The sequence below is a fragment of the Bos taurus genome, chromosome 4 (assembly GCF_002263795.3).
Source record: "Bos taurus isolate L1 Dominette 01449 registration number 42190680 breed Hereford chromosome 4, ARS-UCD2.0, whole genome shotgun sequence".
In the NCBI taxonomy this organism is placed as follows: domain Eukaryota; kingdom Metazoa; phylum Chordata; class Mammalia; order Artiodactyla; family Bovidae; genus Bos; species Bos taurus.
In genome coordinates this window covers 74772214-74790712 of record NC_037331.1, presented here as the reverse complement: position 1 = coordinate 74790712, position 18499 = coordinate 74772214, and the positions used below count along the sequence as shown (strand labels likewise).

Sequence of the window (18499 nt, the reverse complement as noted above, 5' to 3'; positions counted from 1 at the left end):
CTTGTATCTAGTCCAGATTCTCCTCTGTAATGCTTAATTTTCTGTGTCCTTTTAGCTAGGTTATGACACCAAATGTCTGTCTACATGTTGCTGTAAAGGTTTTTTCAGATATGATCCACATTTAAAACAGTAGATATCAAGTAAAGCAGATTTTCCTCCATAATTGGGTGGGCCTCATCCAATCAGTTGAAAGCCTTGAGAAAAGACTAAAGGGAAAAAATAGAGGGAGGGATTCTGCTCTAGACTGTTTTCAACTCAAAACTGTAATATCAGAACCTGTGGAAATTTCTAGCCTGCCATGCAAACTTCAAACACACCAACCCCCTCAAATTCATCTATCTAGATAGATGATAGATAGATCTATATAGACATGTATCTGTAGATATCTGATATACCTGACTGACTGAAACATCTGCTTTAAACCCTAGGCTCTCTGTTGCTTCGCTCTTAGTCATGATCAGTTCCCACAGCACGTCCTTCTGCTCTTATGAACGCACCCTCTTCCTACATCAAGTTCATGTGTGCACAGAGCTAAACTCAGCTTCTGAGCTGGAGGCAACTCGTCTCCCTTTGCATGAAGAGCACACTGTCTTGCACACAAAAGAATTTCCATCTTCATGTGTTTGATGAAGAATAAAACTATTTTCAACCAGAAGAGCTGGCAACAAAGGCCTCCAGAAATATAGATTATCACTCATTAAGGCAGCAAGCCAGTCAGTCGGGGACAAAGTGAAATATGAATGAGTGCTGAAAACATGCCCAAATTTACACTTGTTAATGCAGACCTCACTCTCCAAGTCTACACTCTGCTGGATGTCCTAGTCTTGGGCAGGAATAGGAATTGAGGGCTCAGGTGGCTAAAGGATGGAGCTCTCCTAAGTAAATGCAGCTCTTTCCTGGCACAGACCCCTGAGAGGAATTGTAAAAATTACCAGCCACAGCCTGACACAAAAGATGTGTGGATTATTGCAAAGCCAAACTGAATTTTAAAGACATCTGACTGAACCATCACTGGGTTTCCAGAGCTAGTGCTTCATGCAGAAGAATGGATAAACTTAACCAGTGGTTCTCAGACTTGAGTGGGCATCTGAACACCCTGCAACTGTCACTCCCAGACCAGAGTATGGTGGAGCCCAGACCTGGAATTTCTAACAGCCCCCAGGGGATGCTGATGTTGGTCCTGAGACCTCACTTCAAGAAGCCCTGACTTAGACATATGTCAGAAGATACAGACTCTCGGCAAACCCACCCAAACAGTGGGCTGAGCTAGGCAAGTGAGCCCTGGGTAGGCATCTGCTGCATGGCTGTAGTGATAGCTACAGTCTTTTTCCCAGGAAGATTACGTAGGGTGCCACTGGAGAGCACTTGAGAGTATCATCACAAAAACAAACTAAAGAGCATTCTTCTTTTGCCAAATTCACAGAACCATCTAAAGAATAAACACAATAAATAAAATTATCTTACTCTATCCAGGTAAGACAATTGGTAATTAACAGTCTGATTACTTGTAGGATAATGTCTGCAAAGTACTTAAATGGTAAAAGTCCAGCATTTCATGATCTCAATATATAACTGATTCAGGCAAGGACTATCCTTGGATGCTGAACCACTGAGTGAGTGGTGATCAGGAAGCAGGATGCTCACAGTCTTAAAGGGACAAAGGAGAAGATATACCTGACACCAAGAAATTCTAGGGCCTTCACCAGGTAATTAAGCTTTGAGGGCCAAGACCAGGACAACAGACACTGTACCTCTTGACATGAGGTGAGCAGAGTACGCCACCTCACACCTATGCGATCCTGAATGTAATGACAAGAAAAGACTCAAATCCAAGCTAGCATATCCTATGAGGAAATTGCCCTCAGCTCTTCAAAACCTCAAAGCTAGGGAATAAATAAATCTGTCCCTATTTTCAGATGACATGATTGTCAACAGAGATAATCCCAGGAAATCTATAAAACTCCTAGAACTAGTAAATGAGTTGACAAAGATCATAGGATACAACATAAACATGCATAAGTCAATAGTACTTCTAAGCACTGTTCTTCTCTAGTGGCTCAGCCGGTAAAGCATCTGCCTGCAATGTAGGAGACCCAGGTTTAATCCCTGGGTCGGGAAGATCTCCTGGAGAAGGAAATGACAACCCACTCCAGTACTTTTGGCTGGAAAATCCCATGGATGGAGGAGCCTGGTAGGCTACAGTCCATGGGGTCACAAAGAGTTGGACATAACTGAGCGACTTCACTTTCATGCACTAGCAATGATCACATGGAAGCCAGAATGAAAAATACAGTACCATTTACAATCACTCAAGGAAAAGTAAATACCTGGGTGTAAATCTAACAAAACTTATATAGGACTTACATGCTAAATTCTACACAAAGCTAGTGAACAAAATCAAAGATCTAAACAATGGGAGAGACATACCATGTTCATGGATTGAAGACACAGATTAGCAGAGATGACCTTCAACCAGTGAAAAAACAGTAGTCAATCCACACCACAGAGTAACACTCAGCAATGAAACAGAATGAACTCCTGATACAGCAACAACCTGGATGGATCGCCAGAGAATTATGCTGACTGAAAGAAGCCAATTCCAAAAATCTACAGACTGATGATTCCATTTACGTAACATTCTTTAAATGTCGAAACTACAGACATGAAGATTAGTGACTGTTAGGATGAAGTTTGGGTGCAGATGGATGGGAAGTAAGCTTGCTACAAAGGACATATCAGGATCCTTGTAGAGATGGAATGTTCTGTACTCTATCAATGACAACATCCTGGTTGTAACATAGTCCTGCAGTTTTTCAAGATGTTTTCATAGGAGGAAACTGGGTCAAGGTACACAGGATCTCTCTGTATTATGTCATACAACTGCCTGAAAATCACCTCAAAATTTTAAAAAAAATGTCTTCAAGGGGGGAAAAGCCATGAAAAAAAATAATAATAATATTAAAGAAAGAAAGCTGGTGGCCTGCTCCCACTTTCAGGGCACAGATAGATAAAATCACACAGTGTGACACATAGCCATGATGAGATTCAGAACAGATTAAGGACAGCAAGAAAGCACTTTGGGGGGCCAATGCGGAAATCTAAGTGAGAACTAGACATTAGCTGATGTCAACAAATTAAAATTAAATTGCTTAGAGTGATCATGGTCTTGAGGTTGAGAGATGAGGGAAAGTGTCCTTGTTCTCAAGAAACACAGGCTAAAGTATTTGTGGATGAAGTTCATGATAGACACATAAGTTATGTAAATAAAAAGAGATATCACTTAAATAGAGAGAGATACAGCCAATGTGACAAAATGGCAAGGAAAAAAACATGCAGAAAATCAAGGTGAAGGGTATGCAACCGTTGACTATACTATTCTCCAGAAAATATGACCATTTTTAAAAATGAGGTTGGATGAAAAGCAGTCTTTTAAGTTCAACAACCATCCACTAGGTTTATCTGTACTTCTTTAACAGTCTGTCTCCTTTTCCTTTCACCCTTAAGCACAGATTCAGATGATGCTAAGTTTCCACAGTCCTGAATGATGGCAAAAAACCTCTCATACAAGCGCAGAAGGGCCCCTTGGCCCCAAGAGAGACAGCCTTGGACAGATGTGGCCTCAATCTCAAAATGACAGTGAGAATTCAGAATTAGATGGTCATAAGTAACTAGAGATGGACACAATGAGAGCTATGATGGAGGAATCCCCAGCTCTGAACTCTCGGTCCTCAGGACCACCCAATCCCATGGTCCTCAGGACCTCCATCAGCCCCATGGACCTCAGGATCCCCCAATCCCATGGTCCTCAGGACCTCCACCAGCCCTGTGGTCCTCAGGACTGCACAATCCCATGGTCCTCAGGACCTCCACCAGCCCCATGGACCTCAGGATTCCCCAATCCCATGGGCCTCGGGACCTCCACTAGCCCCATGGTCCTCAGGACTGTGCAATCCCATGGGCCTCAGGACCTCCACCAGCCCCATGGTCCTCAGGACCACCCAATCCCATGGGCCTCAGAACATCCACCAGCCCTGTGGTCCTCAGGACTGCACAATCCCATGAGCCTCAGGACCTCCACCAGCCCCATGGTCCTCAGGAACTCCACCACCTCCATGGTCCTCAGTACCTCGACCAGCCCTGTGGTCCTCAGGACCTCCACCAGCCCTCTGGTCCTCAGGACCTCCACCAGCCCCATGGTCCCCTGGACCGCCCAATCCCATGGTCTTCGGGACCTCCACCAGGCCCATGATCCTCAGGACCTCCACTAGCCCAATCCCATGGTCCTAAGAACCCCCAGCACCATGCTGTTCTGTTGCATACAAGCTGATGTCTCAGCCATCAAGCCATAGCAAGCCCTGCTGAGTTTGCGAGGGTTAACCATATCCCAGGACACAGCCAGCACTCAGTAAACGCTAGCTGCCTGAGAGCAATGAGTGAGGGAGTGAATGAACAAACAAAGGAAGAAACAATGGAGTCACCCTCTGACAAGGCCTCACACAGAGTCAATAATTAATGTCAGCCCACCCACCATCATCACCCTCAGGTACGTACCTTTTATTCCCAGCAACCAGCCTGAGATCTATGAATTGCTGGCACACCACATCTCATTCATCAGGTTGGGAAGAGAACAGCATCATGGAGATGGAAGCTGGTGATGTTTGTGGTGGGAGGAGGGTAGCAGGGGAGGTGGGGGGCGGGGGTCGTGTACCACAGGGCCATGAATTTAGCTAGGGCCAAGGCCCTGAAGCGGCCACTGGCCATTTGCAGCAGGACAGATGCATCAACTAATCAAGAGACCCAGCTTGTGGATGGAAAACAAAGCCACACTCTTGCTCTCAACTCTTCCGTCATCATCTGAACGTGAGTTATGTGCCTCCAGGCACCAAGGATACCATACAGCACATCCAAACTTCTCTCTAAAATCTAGCCATATTTTTAAAAAGACAGTTCCCACAGAAAGAATTTGTGAACATGATCTGAGCAGCCTGGGCAGAAGCAGATAAGTGGGAGAGGCGACTCTTTTCTCAGCAGGAGTCTGATGGATGCTCAACATTTTTATAAGAACAAAACTCTCATTTAAATATCAGACAAGAGATTACACATTGTAGTGGATCTGTATAGTGACTGGAATCCATTCTGAGAGAAAGACAAAGGAAATAATTCTTGACATTTTACAGTGTGGACTTCAAGGAACCCCACAACACACTCTGTCCAAAATGAATATTCTTTTGTGCTACCGAAATAGTGAAGTAACAGTTTTGTATTCCCAACTCTTGTCAGGGAGCCTTCATGGATTCCTAGCAGGCACTGACCATCAACTTTCTATAATACGACAACTTAAAATATGGCCACTTTCCAAGAAAATAACAGTGGGCTAGATTCTCAAGCCTGTAAAAGAAGTGTCAACTGCCCTCCTCTGAAAGTTCATGGAATACACTGCAAAGCAAAACTCCCAGAAAGAAGAAAATGGTGGCCCTTTGGGGGTCGGGGGGGGGAATTAATGAAACCCTGGGAAAATATGCAAGCACCTCCCTCTCTTCTTGTAAAGAACCAGCTTCTCAAATGTTTCCACTTAGCTGTGGAATTGTCCCTCCTCTAGTGAAGGCTTACAGTAGGGAGGCTCCAGAGGCAGAGGCCTTGACCAAGGTCACACAGGCGTCCCTCAGCTCCTTCCAAAGCCCTTATCACATGAAGATAGAGGAAGCCTTGGTTCCTGTCCTTGGAAGAGCTCAGATTTTTGTGAGGAGAGACACAAACAACATGTACATGGCCCAACCCCAGAGTACATCAGAAGACCAAGGACGTGCTAACTGGGCAGCAGAAGGGCAATGTGAGCCTGTGACTGTCAGGTTCCCTCCCAGAGGACATGCACTTGGGTAGGAAGAGCCCGGGGCCCCACAGACCCACCTCCTTCCCAGGAGCTCTACCTCAGGGAGGAGAGCTAGCATGGCGAAAGAGCCTTCTGGATTCAGCTCCTAGAAAGGCTGAATGACGAAGTGAAAAGAAGACTAACAACAAGATACCTAGTATGTATACGCATGTCAAGTTGCTTCAGTCGTGTCTGACTCTTTGCGACCCTACGTACTATATAGCCCACCAGGCTCCTCTGTCCATGGGATTCTCCAGGCAAGAATACTAGAGTGGGTTGCCATGCCCTCCTCCAGAGAATCTTCCTGACCCAGAGATCAAACCTATGTCTCTTACATCTCCTACATTGGCAGGAGGGTTCTTTACCACCAGCGCCACCAGGAAGCCCAGTGTGTACATGACATTACCTTTACCCCAACAACCCAGGGAGGTCCTTTATACCAATTCCCCGTGTTCAGCAGCACTTCAGAGGAGCAAGGTGTCTGTCCCAGAGAGGCAGGACCCAGGCCGCAGTGTTCACTGCAGAGCCCGCTCCCTTTTTGCCCTGGCCCCAGAGTAAACAGGCAAGACTGTGCCGTTTCCAGCAGCATCAGAAGACACAGAGAAGCTGATATCCTAAAAGTGCACGGGCCTGACAACAGACAGAACGCATCAGAAACAACCAGTGAAGCCAAATGGAAGGAAGGAGGGAAACGCAGGGGTCGAGGGAGAGCAGACAAGAAAGATCACTGCTGGCCAAAAGTCTTCGTCAGCTCCAGCCCGTTAATCCAACTTATCTTGGCAGTGAAACCTGAGAGCTGAGCCTGTCTGGACCCCACTAGAACATTATTAGTTGCAGAGCTGAGTTCAGCCCCAACAGGTTCTAGCTGGACACTGGCCAAGATTCCTGGTCACAAAGCCTCCCAGAGCCAAGGTCAGCATGACAGCAGCTCCGATGCACGTAATCCCATCAGCACGTGGCAGACCACAGGGCACAGTGCCGGCCCTGACCCTGGTGCCTTTGTGAAGACCTCACTGGGCAAGGGCCTCACTCACGTCCACCCACTGTTGCCCACAGGACCCAGGAGCAGGGGAGAAAACCTGGCCCTTCGGGGCACAACAAGCAGTCCAGGTAGAGGGGCTGTGTCCCAGCCAGGCCTGCAGATACCTCCCTGTGGGCTACACACAAAATCAGCGACCGGCGGATCCCCAGCAGGCCAGAGCTCAGAGGCTGCTTCTTTCACCTTCTGAAAGCAGCAGCTCTAATAAGAATCCAGCCCAGCAGCTAGGAGCTCATGCAAGCATGGCCATCACTCTGCAAGGCTATAAGGGTCATCACTGTGATAACTGTGAAGTCAGGCAGAAATATGGGAAATGCTTAGGATAAGATATAGGTTTGGGAAAACCATCAGCATAAAAAGTACATACATACACACACCACACGTCTAACACTGTGTGCTAATTTGCTTCAGTTGTGTCCAACTCTTGTGACCCCATGAACTGTAGCCACAGCCTGCCAGGCTCCTCAGTCCACGAGATTCTTCAGGCAAGAATACTGGAGGGGGTGGCCCATATCCTCCTCCAGGGGATCTTCCTGACCCAGGGATCAAACCATTGTCTCTTTGGTCTCCTGCATTAGCAGGTGGGTTCTTCACCACTAGCACCACTTGGGAAGTCCAAACCTCAAACTCTTACAAAAAGCAAGCCGGAAAGAGGAAGATGATCACGTATTTGTAAGTGTGAGAATGGGGGAGCTTTTATAAACGTTTAAACAACATTTAAGTCATGATAGTGTTTCTAACAAGAAACGTATTCTATAGAAGTGCATTATGCTCTTACAGATGACCTATAGTTTGGACTTTTTTGCATTTAAATGGGGTAGGGAGGAGCAGAGAGCAAAAGAAGTCACTCTCTTGTTGCCAGTCACCCATCTCACCCAAAGTCTTCATCAGCCTGGCCAGCCCTCAGCCCAAAGACTTTCCTATTTGTTATGCTAAGAGCCACCTTCCTCAGGGGACTGTGCGCAGCTGCCCCGCCCCTCCACAAGCCAGCAGGGCAGCTCAGCAGCAGCTGATGCAGGCGGGCACCCGGGGGTCGGGTCGGCTCAGCCCCACACCCCTAAAAGCTGGGTGCACACTCGCTTCTCCTGCAGGTCAAGGCCCACTGTCCCCCCACCTGACTTTCACTCCTGTCCCCCTACCACGCTGGTACGCCCCTCATTCTGGGCCACAGGATCTGCAAGGCTAAAATATCTTCAGGCTCCACAGTTCTCTGACCACCTAGCCCAGTAAGCTGTCCTTCCTCTGTGGTTGCACCCATGCACATTTCCTGTGTGAGACTGAGCTCCCTACCCAAGCCCCCACTGCTCCAAGGTGGCCAGCACTCATGAAACCTGCCACCCCCATTAGCATGGAAGGCTAAGACTTTGACACAAGGTTCCTAGTTTATGGAGCTGAATGCTGGTGTCCTCTTCTTCCTCTGCCTTCCTCAATCCCTTCCCTCTTCTGGAAACAAAAAAGGCAGCTCCTGCCCAAGGCCTCTGCCCTCACTGACCCTCCATCCGATGGATCCTTCCCCAAGCACCTAGGAGTCACTGACTCTGATACATTCTTCAGCCCATCATCTCCCTCCAAACCCACCAAACCACCCTGTAGAAAGCCCAGTGCTCAGAGTCTGAACCCGGCCTGAGCCAGGAAGCCTCCATAACAGGAGACAATATAAGGATGAACCATCTCCTTTGAAGCCCAACCAATTCTGCAAATGCCCACACTGGAAACGATGCCAGCAATTCTGGTCCAACATGTTCCAGCACTGGGGGTAGGGCCTGCTAGTTGGCATTCCTGACTTGAGATGGTGAATACATTCTTAAAGGGTAAAAATTAACCAGCGTCCACCAACATCCGGTCCAGCAGGCTCCATGTACTGATCAGAAGAGTTGCCTCCCAAAGGCACAGCCACCTTCATCGCCATTTCACCAAGGCTAAGCCAGAGCAGGGCCCAGGTCTGTGCTGTTCCCGAGGAAACCTGGAGTAATTGCACTCATACATCATAGGTTCTGGCATGCGGGTCCCAGACTGAACCATTTATCCAAATTAAAACCATTCTCCAGAAACAAAATCAGACCCTTTTAATTGAAAAATAAAACCAAGCAACCCTAAAGCCTCCTTTTTTTTTTTCTTAATGAAAGACATTCTTCCTGCTTTCTCATTCCATTAATCACTGAGTTTATACAATCTGTCAAAATAGCTTGGTAAAAAGTCTTCTCTTCCTTTTCCTGCAGGCCTGGTTTTTCCCAGCAGGCGCCAACCCGGCCAGGAGTTCAGGCACGCGGGTGAGCACGAAGAGGATTCAGCCAGCACGCCGTTTCTCAACTGCAATTTGACCTTATATCTCAAGGGACTTCCAAAAGCTTGTGTTCACTTCTAGGTATACACCCCAGAGAAGTGAGAGCAGGGACCCAAACACATACCTACACACCCATGTTCAGAGAAGAGTTACTCGAAATAGCCAAAAGGTGAAAGTAACCCAAGTGTCTACCAGAAGAAACCTGAATAAAGTGGTCTTTAAGTACAATGAAATATTCCAGAAGGAAATCCTGGTACATCCTACAACATGGATGAAACCCGAGGACATTAAGTAAAGTGAAATAAGCCAGTCACAAAACACCAAATATTGTATGATTCCACTTCCATAAGGCACCTAGGGCAGTAAAACTCATAGAAATGGAAAGCTGAATGGTGGGTGATGGGCTGTGCGAGGAGGAAAGAGGAGTTAGTGCTTACTGGGGATGGAGTTGGTTTTGCAAAATGAGAACAGTTCAGCATATGATGATTTCACAATATCAAAGTACCAATGCCACTAATGAACACTTGAAAATGGTTATGTTATATGCATTTTCCCACAATCAAAAGTAGTTTATGTTCTTTGACCTTAGAAGTCCTTCCAAGAACATGACTGGCCAGGATCTTGCCCAATCTCTATGCAAGAATGCACACAAGGCTGCAAGTGACCAGAGGACAAATAAATGGTCATCACGTACATACTGGGTTCTGTACTGTGTTAATGAATTCACTTGTGTGAATGCAGAGTTAGTTACAAGTGGGGATTGCTTACATTGCCGCACTGTTACGATATGATCTCAGATCGGTAAACTTGAAAAACATAGAATGCACACAGCATACAAGAGGGTGAAAACACTGCTCCATGGGTGGCACTATTAGGCCACATTTCCTGCATTTTTAACATTTCTCCCTTTTTTCTAAGTCTACAAAAAATATATTACACAAAAACTACTTTGTAGAAAAAGAGTCAAAAATTAATTTAGGAAACAAAGGCACATCCATTACCTGGGAATCCCCTCGCACCCCCTGAGCAACATAGATGACAAACGTCCCTTCCCGTCCTAGGGCAGGACAAGAGAAAACATGCGCCTGGCCAGCTGAGAGCCAGTCCTGCCTCACTCAGCCACCAGTGGACACAAGCAGAGCTGTGTCCCCTTTCCTCCACCCCCAGCCACTTCAGATCTTTCCAGAGAAGACAAACTGGAAACACACCTGGCCAAGATCTAAAGGAGACTCCCACATCCCCCACCACCTCCTCCAGTTATAACAAAGGATTGCCCCTGACAGGGATCAGATAGGGACTCCAAGAATGCAGAAGTGATGTTTCAACAGAAGCCCCGGGGTGGGGGCGGGGGTGGGGGGAGCAGTGTCAATTGGGCAGAATGAGAGTGAGCAGTGGCCCAAGAGCCAGCAAGCAGGAGGGACGCCCTGGGCCACACAGGAGACCCGGTAGTCAACAAAACAGCCCCCAGGAGGAGCGCTGGTGTGAGCCCCTTGGAAGGCAGTGACGTCCCCAGGCTGCAGGTGGGGAACCAAGAGGGCAGCCTCGGGACAAAGGGTGCCTTTTACCCCAGATCTGTGGCTGCCAGAGCCCGGCTCTCTCCTCCCAGCACGCTGCCTTCACCGTACCTTTGATGTGCGTCCAAAATCACCAGTGGTGAGGGGTGAGCACTCAGGAAACCTCTGAGAAAGGTGATGGATTACGAGCGGAGCAGAGTCAATGGAGCCCTTTTGTTCCCGCAGCCAGCGCCGCAGCCCCGTCGTCGTCGTCGTCCGGGAGGAATGTGTACAGAACGCAGACGCCCCAGCTAATGGCCCAGCCTGGCCCTGGGGCGACATGCATGGCCAGATGAAGGCTGCTCCCCCACGCCCTGGGAGGCTCCACAACGAGTGAGATGCAACACAGAGCAGCTGTGGGCCAGGGGATTGAGGAAAGCGGATTCCTGAATCCTCCTGTGTGAAAAGCCCGGCTCCCAAGTTCCCGGGCTACAGCCGCCTCTCCCTGGAAGAAGAGCGGAGCAGGGTACTTGGCACACAAAGCCTTTGCCTCTGCCCCTCTCAAGAGCCTTGGCCGTCTTCCACCGGGGCACCTATCTCATGAGTGTCTCTTTAAAACTTTAGGGTTTGTTGTTTATCACCAGTTTTGGAAAAGCTACACTCAAGAGGTACCAGGTCACACCGTGATGCTGCCACCCACGGAGACACAGTGAAAAGAGATGAGACCCTTCCCACCTGAGATGAGACTCAGCCCACGGGTGCAAGCTGGTCGGAGTGGCACCAACTGTCTGGAATGAGAATTCCCACAGATGTCACCTCAGTCTCAGAACAGAGCCAGGCCTGTTCTGTACAGCCAGTACACCTTAGTACAAGGTGTACTAAGTGCTATCAACTCCCTCAAGGAGAAGAGGACGAGGAAGGCAGGCAGCTGGCCACATGCCACAGTCACAGCCCAGGGAGGAAGGAAGAGGGACGAAGGCTGTGTCTGAGGAAGCAGCTGTGGCTGGAACCCAGGCCAGCTGTGGACAGTGGGCATCCGAGAGCTACGGAGCTTCCGCCAGGCACTTGAGGCAGGTCGAGAACCAGAGATCCCTGGGTTCCACTTTGGGACCTCCCCCAACACCACACCACCCCCTCGCACAAGCTCAGGCCCCCGTAACCAAGGGGACACGTGCCTTCTGTGAGTGAGGGCCAGGCACAGGCTCTGTCCCCAGACAGACCTGAGTTACAACCAGTCCCATGACACAGGCAGGTGACTTAAGCTTGCTGAGTCTCAGTGTACATTCCGGAAAACAAAGATAAAAATATTTTCCTGCAACGTTGGGTGATGATCTATCTGATCGTGGAAAGTAAGCACCCCCAGGTGCATGGGTGACCGCACCATCAGAAGAAGGCATTAATCTTGCAAGGTTACCAGGCTGGGGGCGGGGGAGAGGGGTGGCAGAACAAGGGCAAAGCCTTCTCTCCCAGAGTTGGTGTCTCTGGGGAGCACCCCCTTGGCACAATCAGGAAATGATCCACAAGAAGGAATTTTCCTTAAACATAAATTTTTCAGTAATTTAGCCCATTTGGGACCAAACATTAATACCAGATCATTGCCTTCCTATTTTAAAAAATAACATAACTCTTTAAATGTCTAGGGGTCATTCTGATGACTATCTTCCCCTTAATGACACCGTAGGGCATTCTGACGGCTCCCAACAGTGGGCCCAGGTGGCGGTCATCCTCACTGGCTCCTCCCTCCTACCCAGGGAGCCCCCAGAGGGGTCTGGGACAGCAGGTGGGAGACATCCGGCCCCCATGCACCAGGGACAGGCATACAGTTGGGACCCCAAGTGCATACAGAGCAGAACAGAGAGGTGTCCCTACAGGAGGGCCCAGTTCATGGATCCGGCAAGACACTTGGCTGACACACACCAAAATGAAGGTGGAGGGGAGGGGGTGAGGCAGGTGCTCACCAAACACATTCCTAAAATTCAGAGTGCAATAGGAAGCTCCAGAAACCTGGAGATTCTACTTTGCTGCTTTTATGGGAAAAGAACAGACAAGAAGCAGACAAGTGTTCCCACACTGAGTCCACTTACAACTACAGAATGGCAAATCTGCCTGGTCTGAGGCCTCAACACACTGGAAGATTCAAAACATCTTCTGAGCCTAAGAGAAGATAACTCACATTCAGCAGCATTTAGACTGATTTTTAACGTCTAGGTGTTTTAAAAAGCAGTGAGGAAGCACGGAGAATACATCCCGGCAGTCGGACAGTCGGGGTTTGAATATTAGCTCCACATGGACATCCCTGGGAAGATCGGGTCACATCACACCGTCTCACACCTGCCTCTGCTTAGCCATGAGGGTTAACAGAAGTAATTCTTTCCATAGCTAGAGCAGCGCTCAGAATCTGGACAATAATGACGACAGTAAGATTCTAAAAACATTTGCTAACAGCCAGAAAAAGGTAGCTATTCGGAGTTAACAAAATGCCTATTGAACAAACCGACTAGCCAGACCTCTTGTTCTGGATTAATAGAGACAACTGCAAAGGATTCCAGGGGAACAGGGCCAGCCCTAGGTCACTGATGATCCCCCTAACTCACCGGGTCTCACAGGAAAGAGCCTGGGGTTCAGGGTCTGCATACCTCGGGAACCCCATCGCTCTCCAGCTTCTGCTGCCAGCAGACTCTTCAAATCCAGTCTCAAAACAGTCCTTTTTAAGACAAAGCGGAACCACGGTAAGGAAGCCTCTCTACTCCAGGAGCACTAGGTGGCTGGGATACAAGGTAACTTTCTACCCGCGGGAGGCTGTTTCTCTAGCAGGAACACCCTGCACCTGGCCTCCATAAGAGTCTGAGGGTGTGAGTGGAGGGGTCAGGGCAGGGTGTGGTTGGGAGACAAAAGGTTGTCCTCTAGCATGGTGGTGGTTTACGCCAGGCTGACCCTAGAGAAGGAGTACTGCAGGCACGGAGAGCCAAAGGACTGGGTCTGGTCTGGTCCCTAAACATTCTGCCCTTTAACAAACATACTCATCTGTAAAATAGGCCTTGGGCCTTGCGTACAAGCTGCCATTGCCACATGGTGGGTCAGAAATCTCTCCCCCCTCAATCTTTCCCCTCTCTGTTCTTGCTTTGTGCCTTCCCCCAGGCCATTTTTAATCCCATCAGTAATACCTCCTGCAGCCCAGGAACAGACTTCAACCTGGTGACATTTAGCTCCCAGGGTCACCTTTGCAAATAGCTCCATTTAAAACCAAGAGGTGCCAAAGCTACATTTTTATAAAAAGCCAAGTCAATTTGTATCCAGGAGTGCTCCCGGAGGCTACTCCTTTTTCTATCTTCTCCGTGGTTTGTAAAGAAATGATTCATCTGCTACTGCTGATAACTGTGACACCTCGGCTGAGAAATTTGCTGTCAGGACATGCATCCACTTGACAGACAAGCAGCAGCAACTTCAGGGCCCTGGAATTTCACTGTCCTGGACAAACCCTGGGCTTCACCCCCATGTTGATTGAGCAACAACTTGGGCAAGATATTTAGCCTTTCTTTGCCTCTCAGTTTGCACATCTGTAAGATGGAGCAATTATCCCAGCTCCCTCCAAAGGTTGTTATTTGAGAGAATGCAATGCATGTATGCAAAGCATTTAGCACAAGCAAACATGTAGGATTTACTATGATCATGTTGTTACTTTGCCTCTGGGGTCACTATTACTTTGTAAAATTACTAAGATTACTATTACTTTGTCTTTGAGGTCAGGAGTCTGGCCTTCTGCCAGTTCCCACAGTCAGCTCCCTGTGCACTGAGTTCCCCTCATTCCCTGCAGACTGGCCAAGCCCCCACCATCCTCCAGCTGCAGCGACTCCCTCGCCCCTCCAGGCCTCTGCACAGAAATGCCTTTCTTAATACTTGTTGATTGATTTGCAAATATAACCTCCCAGGCCCTAAAGAGGGGAAGAATCACAAGGACATAAATATCTCTTTCAAAAGGCAATGAACTAAAGCACTTCAAAAAAATAGTATCCACTGACCACATATACCAAAATGCCACGATGGTTAGTTCTGAAGGGCTAAGTGATATGGATGCAATGATAATTTTCAATCAAATTTTCAGTATATTTAGAGTCGTCCATGATCATGGGCTCATGTTACAGAGAGAGACTATGGGGGGTGGGGGGGACTGCCAGCAGATCAAAGTGTGTGAAGGACAGGGACACCCTAGGGGTCTGGGGGTGCTTCTAAGTGGGCAGCGACCTCCTTCAATAGTGGTCTCCGAAGGCCCCACATTCCATGGGCTTTTATTTTTTAACCAGCGCTGTCTCAAGAATTGGAGTGGAGCTCTTCAGCCCCTTCCCGCCACACAGATTTTCATATCACTTCAAGCAAAAGACCCCGGCTCACTTATCAGACCCCGACGGCGCCCACCGAGTCCCAGACCCTCCCTCTTCCTGCCTGTCAGCTACAGCGCCGGCGTGCCAGCAGGCACGTGCCACAGGTGGCCTCGGCCACGCACGCCCCCGGCCTGGTTCCCGCTCCCTCAGAAGTTAGGAAGGAAGCACCAAGGGACCCCCTGCTTCCCGCCCAACACAGGGAAAGAGAAAGAGAAACGCACCGGAAAGCCTGCTTGCAAAGAGCCGGAGAAGGGTCCTGAGCCTTCTCATTGCAGCTCCAAGCTCGGCTCTCCGCTGCGGAGTCTCAGGACTCGTCCTAGAGAGCGAAGTTCACCCGGGCGCCGCCGCAACAGTGCCGCTCTGGCCCGCGGGCCCCTGATCGAGCTGGCCTGCTCCCCGGCTGCATCCGCCCGCCCCAGCGCTGTCCCCGCGCCCCAGTCCCCAAACAGCGTCCGGGACCCTGGCCGATCCCGCCCGCGCCCTCGCCGCGTTCACCAGCCTCCGTCCCTAAGTCCTGCTCCCTGGTACCCCGGATCCCGGCCGAGCTCTCGGTCCCCGCTCGCCCCAGCTCAGGTCCCCGCGCGCGCGGAACTCCGTTTGCCCAGCGCGCCCCGAGCCCCTGGAGCGGACGCTGGCGCCAGCTCGAAACAAAGAGGTTGGCGGTGCGCTCCCCGCTCCAGTACCTGGGCGAGCGGCGGCGCGGTCGGTCCCGCGGGGCGATGGCCGCAGCAGGCAGGGCTCGGAACAGCGCAAGCAGCGCGCGGGCGGGCCCGTCCTCCTGGCTCGCGGCCGCGCCCGCCGCAGGGCCCCCTCGAGGCGGCACGGGCAATCGCCGCCGCCGCGCCCTGGCCGGCCGGTCACCTGGCCTCATCGCCCTAACAATGCGGCGCGTTCCAGGCGCGCCCCGGGCCCCATGCGCCTCTGGGACCTCCCTAAGTTGGCCAGGTGGAACCGGGAGTTATTAGACCCGTTGAGCAGCCCAGATTCAAAGTGTTCAGGGGGCTGGTGTGTTCCAGATGGGCAAGCGATTTCCTGATTCCTGCACAACTAGTTCATTTTTTCGTGAATTCATTCATTCGGCACTGTAAGTATTGTGTGTAAGAAAGCAAAATCTCGCTGCCTGCCTGTAACTCACAAAAGTAAGCTACCGGGAGTAATGCAGACATAAAGGAACAAGGCAGTGACAGAGGAAACCCAAGATGCTTTGGAAGCCCTGGAAAGTCCGACCAGTGGAGGGAAGGAGTGGGGAAAGATTTCAGAAATCACCTCTTCTTAAAATGAGGAGAAGGAAATGATAACCCACTCCAGTATTCTTGCCTATACCGTGGACAGAGGAGCCTGGTGGGCTGCTGTACATAGGGTTGCAGAGAGTCGGACACGACTGAAGCGACTTAGCATGCATACATGCATTGGAGAAGGAAATGGCAACCCACTCCAGTATTCTTGCCTGGAGAATCCCAGGGACAGAGGAGCCTGGTGGGCTGCCATCTATGGGGTCGCATAGAGTCGAATGCGACTGAGCGACTTAGCAGCAGCAGCAGAAGCTTCTTAAAATGAAAGGGGAGAAATGAGCAAGAAATGAGCAGGCCAGGAGTGGACAAGAAGAAGGCTGCAGACAGAGGATCCAGAGGAGGAAACACAGATAGATGCCAACACCCCCAAGACAGAGACGGCCCCTCATCTGTCCCTCAGCCTTGACTTCCCTATTGGTGAAATGTGGGGAGTGGACTGAATGCTCTTGAATTCCCCTTGTAAGACATATGCCCGTATGCAGAATTAGAAGTGCTATTCCTCCTGTACAAAAGAACAGGTTCATCAGCACTTTATCTTGTGAACACACAAAGACCCTGACACAAAGAAGACTTTCCAGGAAGGTACTCCACTCTACATCCTGCAGAAGCTATTTAAGATTGTATCTGTCACTCCGACCAAATGTTCTTGGACTCCCACCTGAAAAAGTGGGCATATCTCAGGGTGCAATTACCAGGAACTGTCCCTGATTCAGAAATGAAGTACCTTAATCTACCCCGGCCTTTTGGGTCCAGCTCTGCCCATCCTGCCCATGCACAGAGCAGAAAAACACAGCTTGTCAGGACCAGTAGAGAGACTCAACAAGAAAATCATTCATGAATGGACTTCTTTCAAAGTAGCCAGCTGGGACTTCCCTGGTGACCCAGTGATTAAGAATTCGCCTGCCAGGGCCTCTCTCCCATAGAGCTGTAAAAGTGAAACTGTTGGTGGTTTGGTTGTGACTCTGCGACCCCGTGGACTGTAGCCTGACAGGCTCCTCTGCTCATAGAATTCTCCAGACAAGAATACTGGAGTGGGTAGCCATTTCCTTCTCCAGAAGACCTTCCCCACCCAGGGTTGGAACCCAGGTCTCCTGTGTTGCAGGCGGATTCTTTATCATCTGAGCCACCAGGGAAGCATAGAGCTAAAGGAGGTCCCTTTTCTCCTCAGCCAGGACTGGAGGCCAAAATCAGCCCTTGAGAGTCATTGTCGTTGGGGCCGCCATGAGCTGGGAAGCCGTGTTTTCCTACCCCAGACATTTGTAGAAAAGAAAAAAAAAAGAATCTGCCTGCCAACCACAGGCTCAACCCTTGGTCCAAAAAGATCCCATATACCACGGCTCAACTAAGCTTGTACACCACCACAAGTACTGAGCCTGCACTCCAGAGCCCGAGAGCTACGGAAGCCATGCTCCACAACAAGAGAAGTCACCTCAATGAGACACCTGCACAGTGCAACTAGAGAATAGCCACGACTCATCACAACTAGAAGACCCATCGCAGCCAAAAATAAATAAAGTAGCCAGTCATCAAAAATTGTGTGGCCCTGGATCCAAAGTAAGCCTGTCCAGGGAGGAGACACAGCAGACCTTTTGTTTCATCCCTGAGGACCAAGGCCAGGTCTGCTCAAATTCTACTCCCATCGTTCACCATCTCTTCAAAAGGATTTGACCAATCCCTAGAGAGATAAGAACGCCTTCCTCAGTGATCAATGCAAAGAAATAGAGAAAAACAGTAGAATGGGAAAGACTAGAGATCTCTTCGAGAAAATTAGAGATACCAAGGGAACATTTCATGCAAAGATGGGCCCAATAAAGGACAGAAATGGTATGGACCTAAAAGAAGCAAAAGATATTAAGAAGAGGTGGCAAAAATACACAGAAGAACTGTACAGAAAAGATCTTCACGACCCAGATAATCACGGTGTGATCACTCACCTAGAGCCAGACATCCTGTAATGACAACTCAAGTGGACCTTAGGGAGCATCACTACAAACAAAGCTAGTGGAGGTGATGGAATTCCAGTTGAGCTATTTCAAATCCTGAAAGATGATGCTGTGAAAGTGCTGCACTCAATATGCCAGCAAATTTGGAAAACTCAGCAGTGGCCACAGGACTGGAAAAGGTCAGTTTTCATTCCAATCCC

The 18499-nt window shown here is 49.5% G+C and overlaps 1 protein-coding gene and 1 non-coding gene across 9 annotated transcripts in view; one reads left to right on the top strand and one right to left on the bottom strand.

Moving 5' to 3' along the window:
- The window catches only part of TNS3 (tensin 3), a 222564-nt gene extending 206779 nt beyond the window's left edge, over positions 1-15785 (bottom strand). For 5 of the 8 annotated variants that reach the window (XM_005205612.5, XM_024991105.2, XM_059885917.1 and 2 more), the window contains exon 1: positions 15748-15785. Coding sequence is in view for 3 of the 8 variants with exons in the window: in XM_024991104.2 (XP_024846872.2) it covers positions 10818-11027 (210 nt within the window). In the remaining 5 variants the exon portion in view is untranslated. Of the gene's footprint in view, positions 1-10817; positions 13244-15747 lie in introns of those variants that run through there. The other 3 variants (XM_059885912.1, XM_059885914.1, XM_024991104.2) reach the window with 2 other exon arrangements.
- A 1692-nt stretch (positions 15786-17477) lies between these two features.
- Positions 17478-17615, top strand: LOC112446502 (small Cajal body-specific RNA 20). Its single transcript, XR_003034512.1, has one exon. It is a non-coding gene; the product is annotated as a small Cajal body-specific RNA 20 (non-coding RNA).
- The last annotated feature ends 884 nt before the right edge of the window (positions 17616-18499 follow it).